Here is a 13,518-nt window from a genome sequence, read left to right on the forward strand (position 1 = left end):
AAGTGGCCGAAAGCTGAAAACAGTATCGTCAGTATGATGTATTCTAAAGAGTATTCTCCATAATGATGAAGGTTCATTAAGAAGAGTAGGTATTGTTTCCATCTATTTGGGGCAGGGAGGCAGTAATGATATTAGTAGTAACTGTTGTACTCAGGAATTTTCTTGATACTAAATTTTTTAAATTGAGGTATAGTTGATGTACAATATTCTATTAGTTTCAGGTGTACAGCATAGTGATTCAAAATTTTACAGCTTATACTCCATTTAAAGTTATTATAAAATATTGGCTATATTTCCTGTGCTCTACAGTATATCCTTTTTTAAAATTATGTATGTGTGTATGTATGTATGTATTTATTTATTTATGGTAGCGCTAGGTCTTCGTACCTGTGAGGGTGCTTTCTCTAGTTGTGGTGAGTGGGGGCTATTCTTCCTTGCAGTGTGCAGGCTTCTCATTGCTGTGGCTTCTCTTGCTGCAGAGCACAGACTCTAGGCACGTGGGCTTCAGTAGTTGCAGCATGCAGGCTCAGCAGTTGCAGCATGTGGGCTCTAGAGCTTGTGGGCTTCAGTAGTTGTGGTGCATGGGCTCAGTAGTTGCAGCTCGTGGGCTCTAGAGCACAGGCTCAGTAGTTGTGGTGCACAGGCTTAGTTGCTCTGCGGCCTGTGAGATCTTCCTGGACCAGGGATCCAACCCATGTCCCTTGCATTGGCAGGTGGATTCTTAACCACTGGACCACCAGGGAAGTCCCTACAATATATCCTTGCAGCTTATATATTTAGTACATAGTAGCTTGTACCTCTTAACTCCTCTACCTCTATCTTACTCCCTCTTCCCTCTCCACACTGGGAACCACTAGTTTGTTGTCTGTGAGTCTGTTTCTGTTTTGTTATATTTATTCATTTGTTTTATTTTTTTAGATTCCACATATAAGGGATAACATAAATATGTATTTGTCTTTCTCTGTCTGATTTATTTCACTAAGCATAATACCCTCTGGGTCTATCCATGTTGTTGTAAACGGCAAAATTTCATTCTTTTTTTGTGGCTGAGTAGTATTCCATTGCATATGAATACCACATCATCTTTATCCATTCGTCTGTTGATGGACATTTAGGTTGCTTCCATATCTTGGCAACTGTAAATAATGCTGCTGTGGACTTTGGGGTGCATGTATCTTTTCAAATTAGTGTTTTTGTTTTTTTCTGGATATATGCCCAGAATTGGAATTGCTGGGTCATATGGTAGTTGTGTTTTTAGTTTTTTTGAAGAACCTCCATACTGTTTTCAATAGTGACTGCACCAATTTACAATCCCACCATCAGTGCACAAGGGTTCCCTTTTCTCCACATCCCTGCTAATGTTTGTTATTGTGGCCTTTTGATGACAGCCATTCTGACAGGTATGAGGTGATATCACACTGTGGTGTTGATTTACATTTCTGTAATAATTAGGAATATTTAACATCTTTTCATGTAGCTATTGGCCATCTGTATGTATGTCTTTGGAAAAATATCTATTCAGGTCTTCTGTATATTTTTGATAGGTTGTTTGTTTTTTTGATATTGAGTTGTATGAGCTGTTTATTTTAGATATATCAGTCATATCATTTGCAAATATTTTCTTCTATTCAGTAGGTTATCTTTTCATTTTGTCAGTGTTTTTGTTTTTTTTTTTATTTCTTTGCTGTGCAAAAGCTTTTAATCTGATTAGGTACCATTGGTTTACTTTTGCTTTTGTTTCCTTTGCCCTAGGAGACAGATCTAAAAGAGTATTGCTATGAATTATGTCAAAGAGTGTTCTGCCTATGTTTTCTTCTAGTTTTATGGCTCCTCGTCTTACATTCAGGTCTTTAATCTATTTTGAGTTTATTTTTATATATGGTGTGAGGAAATGTTCTAATCCCATTCTTTTACATGTAGCTGTCCAGTTTTCCTGGCACCATTTGTTGAAAAGACTGTTTTTTCTCCATTGTATATTCTTACCTCATTTGTCATAGATTGATTGGCCATTAGTGCATGGGATTTATTTCAGGGTTCTGTAGTCTGTTGCATTGATCTATGTGTCTGTTTTTATGTCAGTACCATACTGTTTTGATTACTGTAGCTTTGTAGAAAAATCTGAAGTCAGAGAGCATGATACCTCCAGCTCTGTTCTTTCTCAAGATTGCTTTGGCTATTTAGGATCTTTTGTGTTTCCATCCAGATTTTAGAATTATCTGTTCTAGTTTTGTGAAAATGCCATTGGTATTTTAATAGTGATTACATTGAGTCTGTACATTGCCTTGAGTAGTATGATCATTTTAACAATATTAATTCTTCCAGTCCATAAACATGGTATATCTTTCCATCTGTTTGTGTCGTCTTCAGTTTCTTTTATCAGAGTCTTACAGTTTTTCAAGTCCAGGTTTTTTAACCTCTTTTGTTAGATTTATACCTAGGTATTTTATTCTTTTTGATGCAATGGTAAATGGGTTTTTTTCTTAATTTCCCTTTCTGATAATTAGTGTATAGAAATGCAACAGATTTCTGTGTATTAATTTTGTATCCTGCAAGTTTACCAAATTCATTAATGAGCTCTTGTAGTTTTTTGGTGATGTCTTTAGGATTTTCTGTATATGGTATCATGTCATCTGCAAAACAGTGAAAGTTTTACTTCTTTTTTCACTTTGAATTCCTTTTATTCCTTCTTGTCTGATTGCTATAGCTAGAAGTTTCAGTACTATATTGAATACAGGTGGTGAGAGGGGGCATCCTTGACTTGTTGCTGATCTTAGAGGGAATACTTTCAGCTTTTCACCATTGACTGTAATGTTAGCTCTGGGCTTATCATATGTGGCCTTTACTATGTTGAGGTATGTTCCCTCTGAACCCACTTTGTGGAGAGTTTTTAACATAAATGGATGTTGGATTTTATCAGAAGCTTTTTCTGCATCTATTGAGATGATCATATGGTTCTTATTCTTCAGTTTGTTAATGTGGTGTATCACATTGATTGATTTACAGATATTAAATCATCCTTGCATCACTGGGAAAAATCCCATTTGATCATGGTAGATGAACCTTTTAATGTGTTGTTGAATTTGGTTTGCCAGTATTTTGTTGAAGATTTTTACATCTGTTCATCAGTGATATTGGCCTGTAGTTTCCTTTTTTGTGTGTGATATCTTTGTCTAGTTTTGGTATCAGGAAGATGCTGACCTTGTAGAATGAGTTCAGAAGTGCTCTTCCCTCTGCAATTTTTTGAAATAGTTTGACAAGGGTAAGTGTTAACTTCTCTAAATGTTTGGTAGAATTAAACTATGAAGCCATCTGGTCCTGGGCTTCCTTTTGTTGGGAGTTTTTAAATTACTGATTCAATTTCATCACTGGTAATTGGTCTGTTTATATTTTCTATATCTTTCTGGTTCAGTCTTAGGAGAGTGTACATTTCTAGGAATTTGTTTCTTCTAGATTGTCCATTTTATTGGCATATAGTTGTTCATAGTAATCTCTTATGATTCCTTGTGTTTCTCTGGTGCAGCCTGTAACTTCTCCTTTTTCATTTCTAATTTTGTTGATTTGGGCCCTCTTTGTTTCTTGCTGAGTCTGGCTAAAGGTTTATCAGTTCTGTTTATCTTTTCAAAGAATCAGCTGTTAGTTTTGTTGATCTTCTGTATTTTTTTAGTTTCTGTCATTTATTTCTGCTATCATCTTTATGATTTCTTTCCTCTACTAACGTTGGGTTTTATTTGTTCTTTTTCTAGTTCCTTTAGGTATAAGGTGAGGTTGTTGAGATTTTTCTTGTTTCCTGAGTTTGGCTTGTATCACCTTAAACTTATCTCTTGGAGTGGCTTTTGCTGCATCCTGTAGATTTTGGATCATTGTTGTTTAGTAGCATATTGTTTAACCTCCATGTGTTTGTTTTTTTGCAGCTTTTTTGTGTGTGTGTGTTACACGGGCCTCTCACTGTTGTGGCCTCTCCCGTTGCGGAGCACAGGCTCTGGATGCGCAGGCTCAGCGGCCATGGCTCACAGGCCTAGCCGCTCCGCGGCATGTGGGATCCTCCCAGACCGGGGCACGAACCCGTGTCCCCTGCATCGGCAGGGGGACTCTCAACCACTGCGCCACTAGGGAAGCCCTGCAGCTTTTTTCTTGTAGTTAATTTCTAGTCTCATAGTGTTTTGGTTGGAAAAGATGACTGATGTGATTTCAGTTTTCTGAAGTTTACTGAGACTTGTTTTGTGGCCTAGCATGTGATCTATTCTGGAGAATGTTCCATGTGCACTTGAGAAGAATTTGTATTCTGTTGCTTGTGTTTGGAATGTTGTTGTGTGTATATATATATATATATATATATTTATATTTATACAAATGTATAACTTTTAAGGCCGTTTGTCTTGTCATTTAAGGCCAGTGTTTCCTTATTGATTTTCTGTCTGGATGATCTGTTCATTGATAGAAGGAGTGTTAAAGTCCCCTTCTATTATTCTGTTACTGTCAATTTCTTCCTTTATGTCTGTTAATTTTGCTTATGTATTTAGGTGCTCCTATGTTGGGTGCATATATATTTACAATTGTTATATTTCCTTCTTGGATTGATGCCTTGATCATTATGTAATGTCCTTCTCTGTCTCTTGTTGCAGTCTTTGTTTTAAACTCTGTTTTGCTGTTGTTGCTTTAATATAAGTATTGCTACCCCAGCTTTCTTTTCATTTCCATTTTCAAAGAGTACCTTTTTCCATCACCTTACTTCCAGTGTGTCTTTAGGTCCAAAGTGAGTCTCCTGTAGGCAGCATATATATGAGGCTTGTTTTTATATCCATTCAGCTACTCTGTGTCTTTTGATTGGAGGGAGCATTTACATTTAAAGTAATTATTGATAGGTATATACTTATTGCCATTTTGTTAATTGTTTTGGGTTGTTTTATAGTTTTTGTTCCTTTTTATTTTGTTCTCTTCCCTTGGGATTTGATGACTATCTTTAGTGTTATATTTGGATTACTTTCTCTTTTTTGTGTATTATTATAGATTTTTGGTTTGTGGTTACCATTAGGTTTATATATAACAATTTATATGTTTGTGTGTGATTATTTTAAGTTGCTTTCTTAATTTCAAACTCATTTTAACAACCCTGTATTTTTATTCCCTTCCCCCTAAGAATACAGTTTTTGACATCATATTTTACATCTTTGTTATGTGTATCTTTTAACTGCTTATGAGGACATATATGATTTTACTACTTTTGACTTTTAATCTTCCAAGTAGCTTTCTACATGGTTGATTTACTACCTTTAACATTTCCTGTAAAGCTGATTTGGTGGTGCTAATCTCTTAGCTTTTGCTTGTCTGTAAAACTTTTGATTTCTCCACCAAATCTGAATGAAAGCCTTGCTGGGTAGAGTATTTTTGTTTGTAGGTTTTTCTACTTGTATTATTTAAAATATATTATGCCATTCCCTTCTGGCCTGCAGAGTTACCACTGAGAAGTCAGCTGGTAGCCTTACGGGGAGTTCCCTTGTAAGTAACTTGTTGCTTTTCCCTCTTAATTTTTAATATTCTCTATCTTTAATTTTTGCCATTTTAATTACAATGTGTCTTGCTCTGGTCCTCTTTGGGGTGATCTTATTTGGGACTTGCTGTGCTTCCTGGACCTGGATGTCTGTTTCTTTTTCCCAGGTTAGAGATTTCAACTATTATGTTTTCAAATATGTTCTCTACCCCTTTTTTTCTCCTTTCTTCTTCTGGGACCCCTATAATGCAAATGTTCGTATGCTTGATGTTGTCCCGGAGGTCTCTTAATCTGTCCTCATTTCTTTTTATTCTTTTCTTTTTTTTTTCTTTTAGCTTCAATGACTTCCACTACTCCTGACTTCCAGCTCACTTACTCATTCCTCTGCATCATCTGTTGATTCCTTCTAGTATACTTTTTATTTCAGTTACTGTATTCTTCAACTCTGTTTGGTTCTTCTTTATATCTTCTTTTCATTAAACTTCTCACTGTGTCATCCATTTTTATCCTGATTTTTTTGATCTTTACAATCATTACTTTTAACACTTTATTGGGTATCTCCACTTCACTTAGTTCTTCTGGTGTTTTATCTGGTTCCCTCGTTTGGAACTGATTTTCTTGCCTCATTTTGCCTGATTTGCCCTTTTTATTTCTTTGTATCTGGCAGGTTAGTTTTGTTTCCCAACATTCAAGAAGTGGCCTTTTGTAGATGTCCTATGTGTCCTAGCAGCACACTCCCCTCTTGTCACCAAAGCTATATGCGCTAAGGGTGCCGCTTGTGTGGGCTGCATGGGTCCTTCTGTTGTGGCAGGTTGACTACTGTGGGCAGTCAGATAGATGTGGTCCAGTTGTTTGCTAGGCCTTACGTCGTGTGGAGGAGGCTGGCTGCGGAAACCCAGGGTGTCACAGGGCTAGTGCTGGCTCCCTAGTTGGCAGAGCTGGGTTCCGGGATCTAGTGTCAGCCTACTGGTCGGTGGGGTCATTTCCTGACATGGCTGGCTGTGGGTTCTGTGGTGTCCTAACACTAGTGCTGGCCTCATGGTGCGTGGCGCTGGACTCCAGGTCAGCTCGTTTAGTAGTCCAAGATGTCTCAGTTCTGGTGTCAACCTCCTGGTGTGTTGGCTGGATCCTGGATAAAGCAGGCTGTGGGGCTGCAGTGGTCCTGGGATTGGGACCACCTGCTGGTGGACAGGGTCTGGTTCCGGGGCTAATTTCCTCCCACTGTTGCATGAAGCTAAGTCCTGTGGTCTCTTGCTGCAGGGTCCAGGGGTCCTAGAGCTGGTGTCAAACGAATGGTGAGTAGGGCCAAGGCCAAGGGGTTCTGGGGCTAGTCCCGGCTCACTGGTAGGCAGAGCTGGGTCCTGGGATCTCTGGCTGCAGAATCCTGGGGGTTCCTGCTGAACTGCTGTTGTCCACTGCTGGGTGGTACCAGGACAGCTGAGGGAGGTGAGGGATTGTGAGGGATCCACGATCCACGGTGTCTCAGAGCTGGTGTTGTCCTGATGGTCCACAGAGCCAGGGCCTGTGGGGTCCCAGGGCTGGTACTGCCTGTTGGTGGGTAGGCTGGGTCCTCTATGGCAGGCTGAGGGTCTGCTGTGGTCCTGGGGTCTCTGGCTGCAGGGCCCTCTAGTGGAGAGGGCTGTGTCCCGGGGCCACTGTGGGCTCAGAAGTTCTTAAGGCAGCCTGCCTGCTGGTGGGTAGAGCTGTGTTCCCACCCTGTTAATTGCTTGGCCTGAGGCACCTCACGATCGGTGCCTACAGCCTTGTGGGTTCCAGTGGTAATAAGCTATTGGGAGTGTTCCAGAATGGCACTTGCCACTGTCCTCGTGGTAGAATGAGCTCCCCAAAATGGCTGTTGCCAGTTTTCTATGTCCCCAGGCTACAGTTGCCTCCTGCCTCTTCTGGAGACTCTCAAAGATAAGCAGGTGAGTCTGACCCAGGCTGCCTTCAAATTACTCTTCTGCCCTGGGTCCCAAAGTATGTGAGATTTTGTGTGTACCTTTTAAGAGTTAGTCTCTACTTCCCACAGCCCTCTGGGTCTCCTGAAAGTAAGGTCCATTGGCTAAAGCCAAACGTTCTGGGGGCTCGTCTTCCCAGTGCAGGATCCCTAGGCTTGGGAGCCCAATGTGGGGCTTAGACCCATTGCTCCTTGGGCAGAACCTCTACAATTGTAATTATCCTTCTCTTTGTGGGTAGCCCACCGTGGGTAGGGGTCTCCCTCTCCCACCTGTCTCATTGTGGTTCCTTCTTTATATCTTTAGTTATAGAAGATCTTTTCCACTAGATTCCAGTTTTTCTCAATAGTTGCTGTGTAAATAGTTGTAATTTTGGTGTGTCTGTGAGAGAGGTGAGCTCAGGGTCTTCCTAGTCCACCATTTTGGCCACGTTCCTTCTCATTTTGATGAATTTGTAAGGTTTAAAGAAAAACCTAAGAGGATTCTCATTCTCCTCTAGTTTTTTTTTAAGTTTAATAAATGATTTTATTTGAGATTAAAGATTGCTGAATATCTCTACAATTTAAAATTTTTTAATTTGACAATACATGTTAGAAAAATCAAATTTAACACAGAAAAACATATTCAAACATTTAACAGTTTTAAAGAAATGATTTAAAATAAGTAATTTTCAGCCAGAGGTTAATGTTAAATCCTGGAAAAAAATTGTTTCTTACAGGGCTGATCCATTGTCCAACATGGTTCTAGCTTTCAGTACTAAAGACGACGCAATTGCCTTTGCAGAAAAAAATGGTAAGTTTGATTTGTTTTTGTTTTGCTTTGACAAATAAAATCAAGATATGATTTTATGTTCTTAACCTTAATCAGATACTATATCCCTAACTGGCATTAAGTTGAATGAAATCTCTCAATGTATCTAATCCAGTGGTTTTTAGATTTTTTTGTTTTTTACAACATGAGAACATACCCCTCCAAAAAAAAAATCTAAAAGTAAAATGCACATGTAACATATAAGTCAAACTGCTCTAAATTTGAAGTAGAGACAGGGAATAAAACTACTTGTCTAATTCCTATCTTGCTTATGAATTCCTCTGCAAAATCATTGACATTAGGTTTTTAAACTCCAATTAAACATCTCATAAGGCAACCTATTCCAGTTTTGACATCTGGTTATTATTTTCTTACTTTGAGCCAAAATCTCATGTCTGTTACTTTACCTAATAGCTTTTCAATTATTTGAAAATAGTTATCATTATCATACTTCCTCTAAAATTTCATGTAAGCCTAAATGTCTACATTTGCCACTTTTATTGATATGTTGGGCCTAGTACCAAGCATAATCTCATGTCTACAATTATATTAATACAGCCTCAGAGTATATTATACCTCAAAACTACTGTAGCCACCTAAAACTATTGGCCTATGTTGGTCTTGCTTTCAACAAAAATACAGAATGTCTTTTTTTCTCATTTCCTGCTGTTAAGCCATGCAACACAGTAGTGAAAAGAGGCTTTGGAGGCAGACCATTCTGAATTCTAATCCTTATGCCACTTGAAGCTACATGATTTTGGATTAATTTCATCATGGACTTAATGTTTCTTCGTTGTTGAAATAATGGTACTTATCTTAAGGTGTACTTATCCAGTACTTGATACATAATAGACGTTTGGTAACTATTAGTCCTGTTCCTTACCTCCCTCTCCATCTGTTATTTCTGCTGTTTCTCTCGGATTTTAATGCAGTACTGTGCATTTGTATCTAATGCATTCTGTTGTCCTAGTTGGTCAAATCGAATTTGTATCTAATTTAGCTATCTATTTGAATGACATACTGTCCATTTAAGTATGTTATTACTATAAGGCAATATATAAGTGTAAAAGATTATTAGCATTATCTAACATTTGATATAAACGTGAAAGCACTGTAAAGGTTATTATTATCTGAAATATTTTCTTTTCATCCTAAGTTCATATTATATACCTTATGATTAAGAGTCTAAAGCCAAACTGCCTGGGTTTGAATCCATGTCGGATCGCTGTTTGACTCTGTACAGGAGGAAATGGAAGTACAATGGAAATTGTTGTGAGGATTGAATGGGTTAATTAAAGTGCTTAGAACATAGTTAAGTAAGTATGTAATAGTATATCAGTTTATTTTATTAGTAGTAGACTTTTGAAATTAAAAAAAAAGATTTAAGTGTAATTCCTTATTAATACTTTCTTGGCATTTTCCAAATTTCTGAATTACATATTTGTTCTCAAAGTGGTTATAGTCTTTAAAATATTATTATGATTTAACAGAGTGGGCACAAGGACTGCCTGACTATAGTTGCCATGTGATTTGCAGGTGTGAACTAACCACTGCTGCTGTTAAAATCAAGTGCCTTTCCATTCTGATTTCTACCCCCAACACCAGAATGAAAATTGAGGAGCATTATCAAAGTCAATAGACAGTAAAACTTGAAAAAGTTTAGAGGATATTACCTTATAAAACTGTAAGCTACCAGTGGACCAGGCGAGTTCCCTGGTGGTTGAATGGTAGGATTTGGCACTTTCACTGCTGTGGCTCGGGTTCAGTCTCTGGTTGGGGAACTGAGATCCCACAAGCCATGTGGCATGGCCAAGATAAAATTAAAAAAACAAAAACAGAAAAACAGTGGATCAGGAATTCTAACCTACAATGTAGCAAGAGTTAGGTACATACTGGAAACAAAGCAACATAACACAAAACCTATATAATGGACACTTGCTATGTGGTGAAATTATTGACTTTCTAAAATATTTTCCTCTACTCAAGAATTTGAAGCCACTTTCATCTCCTGGGGAAGTCCTCAATGATTATTCCTCATTCCTCATTTATTTAACATTTAGCATTATATGTCTTTAAATAGATAAGTCCTGTTTCTGCAGCTATCGTGGCAGCAAGTCTAAACAAACACCATTGAAATGGTACAGAATCATGGGGTGGAGGATCTTTTCCAAATTGCCCAGCATGCCCTCTATTCTGATTTTGCTCTCTTGGGTAGGTCCATAGTGGTGGGGGGCATACAAACGGATGCCCGCTTCCCCTCCACACCAAGCATCATTTTGTTGTAAGCTAGTGCTATTGAAGGTTATGTGAACCAGTGTTCTGGTAGGTTAAGGCTATAAAAAGAAATGGTTCAGAAGCACTAACATGAAAGACTGTTGGATTAAGAGGCTAGAAACTAGGATTCTCATTCTGTAATTGCCCCACAGGAGACCTTGAGCCAGTCATGTTTCACTATAAACATGTTTCTTCATCTTTAAAATAAGTTGGATTGAGTAATGATAAAAAACTATAGACTTAAGGATGTCAAGCCCATGAACCAGCTCATATATATCTTTATTTCTTTACTGTCTAACCAGTGCCTTATTCATCATATGCTCTAGAAGGAAACATTTGTTTTTGTTGATATAGATAATTCTGTGTTGATAGTAAAATCTGGCAGTCCAGTTATGAGCATTAGTTTGCCTTTCAGTAGTGTCTAGAAATAGGAGGTTAGGGTAAAACTACCACACAAAAAAAAGATAATTTGTACACGAAGGGAACTGTTCTGAAAATAAACAATCTACCTTTCATCTCCTCCTTCGTTTTCTAATTTCCCTTACTTTTAAATGGTTTTCTAAAAAAGTCATGACCATCATTTCCCTTGACACAAAAGATTGTACTGTAGAGAATCAGTACAATGAAGAACAAGATTTACAGATTCCGTTGCTTTCTAGAAAACATTTTTAATGCCTATATATCAGACTCAGTTAATGGGTATCATCATAACATAAAGCTAACATTCATAAACACCAAGTCATGAGCTAGTCACTATGCTAAGTGCTTTTCATTCTAATTTAAATTCTCACTACAACTCAATGAAACAAGAACAGTTATTCTCATTTTACAGTTCAAGGAAGTTGAGGGTTTAGAGATATTATAACATTAACAAGGCCACATACTTATAAGGGGGTAAGTTTTATTTGAACACAGGTATGTTCATTCATGTAGTGTCTATGACCTCTTTTCAGCTATAATAGTAGAATTAAATAGTTGTAATAGAGACCTTATGGCTCCCAAAGTCTAAAAATATTTTCTACTTGGCCACTTACAGAAAATATTGCCTGACCCCTCATGTAAACAATTATATGTATTCCCTCAATACTGAGACCCTTTCTTCCCTGACATTTTTATAAATCCAAAATATTCTTTATTCAGACACTTCAAAAGGCCTGTGCTTAATAGATACACTTTTCTCAATTGATAAGTTAGTGCTTATATTGTGAAGAACTTGAATTATCACTCAAGTACTAACCTAACTTTATATTACTATGCCTCAGCTCTTCTTCCTGCCCTTATCCCCAAGCCTGCTTTAGTTTCTTCCTTCTATAACCTCTTCCTCATTCTGTTCCCTTTCTCTTCTTTTTTCCTGCCTGTGAGCTCCAACCTAGTCTTCAAAATACATTTTAAATGTTATCTCCTTCCTGATCCCTTTTCTTATTTCCCTTTCCCACCTCCCTCTCCCACCTCCAAATAGATGTGCCCTCTCTTCCTTTTAACTTCCACAATGATTTGTTCCTTTCTTACAGCTCTTATAGTATGGTATTGTATTTTACTTCTTTTGTATTGCATTCAGTCATACATATGTTGAGTACCCTGTCATATGCCAGCAGTGGTGGCTAGGTTCTGGGGATCATTAGTTAATAAGGCATAGTCCTCTTACTCAAACTGTAATACTTTACCCTGCTTACTGAATTATAAGCACCTACCAGGGAAAACACCCAGTCTCATTCGTCTTCATCTTTTAATATGCTGAATAAAAATTGGTAAATTCAACATTATATTTAGTGATGTTACAAATTATTCTCCAGATCATGTTTTAAACTTTTCCTTAAATCACTTTAAATTAATTTGGCTACTTGTTGTATCTTTTAGAAGAACTGTTAATTCCCTCTAAGTAGAAACCTGAAGAAATAAAATTATAGTAGAATGATTAGCAATTTCTTATATTTTAGTGTGTTTGTAAAATGCAACCAGTAAACGTTTTTCTGTGAAGTTAATTTGCAGCTTATCCTTAGTTTAAGAGTTAGTACCCTAAAGTATATTCCAGTGTACTTAAGATGATTATTTCATAACTTTAGAGTTATTTCCAAGCTGTATGCTATTTGTTCTAAACTTTTCTTTTTAAAGGATACTGAGACCTAGAGAAGTTAATAAAACAAGACCAGTATCCATCACATAGCTCCCAGCTGATAGGGCCCAAGTTTCTAGGTTCCAAGTCCAGTGATTCTTCTGATACTATGCTGCTGGTAGATCTTAAAAAATCAGTCATCTAGATGTGCACTGTCCAGTATGGTAGGCACACGTGGCTGTGTAGCACTTGAAATGTGTTTAGTTGGAATTGAGGTGTGCTGTTAAGTGTAAAATATACATTGGATTTCAGCGACTTAGTATAAAAAAGCATTAAATATCTAATTTTTATATTGATTACATATTAAAATGATAATATTTCACATATGTATTGGGCTAGGGAAAAAAATGATTAAAGGCTTACCTGTTTCTTTTTAGTCATTTTTTTAAATGTTGCTCCTAGATAATTTAAAATCATATGTATGGTTCACATTCTGTTTCTATTGGACAGCACTAATCTAGAATACTTCAAGCTATACAAGACATTCATTATACACATATTCTAGGTGAATATTAAAAAAAACAGGAAAACTTACCCAGTTTTTAAAAGTTCACATTTTATTACTTAAGAAATGTGGGGAATTCCCTGGTAGTCCAGTGGTTAGAACTCAGCACTTTCACTGCCAAGGGCCTGGGTTCAATCCCTGGTTGGGGAACTAAGATCCCACAAGCTGCACTGCTTGACCAAAAAATAAAAATTTTTAAAAAAGAAATGCAGTTCTGTTCTTCAGACACTCTTACCCAATATCAATCAAGGATAAGTGTAAACTCTTACATTACATATAATAGTGAAATAAAATAGCTAAAAGAGACCTATATTACATCATAAAACCCATGTTAATCACCTGTTTTCAATTTCTTAATCAAATAAGGCATTGT

At 37.2% G+C, this 13,518-nt stretch overlaps 1 protein-coding gene across 1 annotated transcript in view; it reads left to right on the forward strand.

Moving 5' to 3' along the window:
• NDUFS4 (NADH:ubiquinone oxidoreductase subunit S4) overlaps positions 1-13,518 on the forward strand; it is a 119,207-nt gene that overhangs the window by 82,200 nt on the left and 23,489 nt on the right. Inside the window, exon 4 of the mRNA XM_079918752.1 lies at positions 8,162-8,235. Coding sequence (XP_079774878.1) covers positions 8,162-8,235 — 74 coding nt within the window. The remainder of the gene's footprint in view (positions 1-8,161; positions 8,236-13,518) is intronic.

The sequence above is a fragment of the Stenella coeruleoalba genome (genome assembly GCF_951394435.1).
Source record: "Stenella coeruleoalba genome assembly, chromosome: 3".
NCBI classification, from domain to species: domain Eukaryota; kingdom Metazoa; phylum Chordata; class Mammalia; order Artiodactyla; family Delphinidae; genus Stenella; species Stenella coeruleoalba.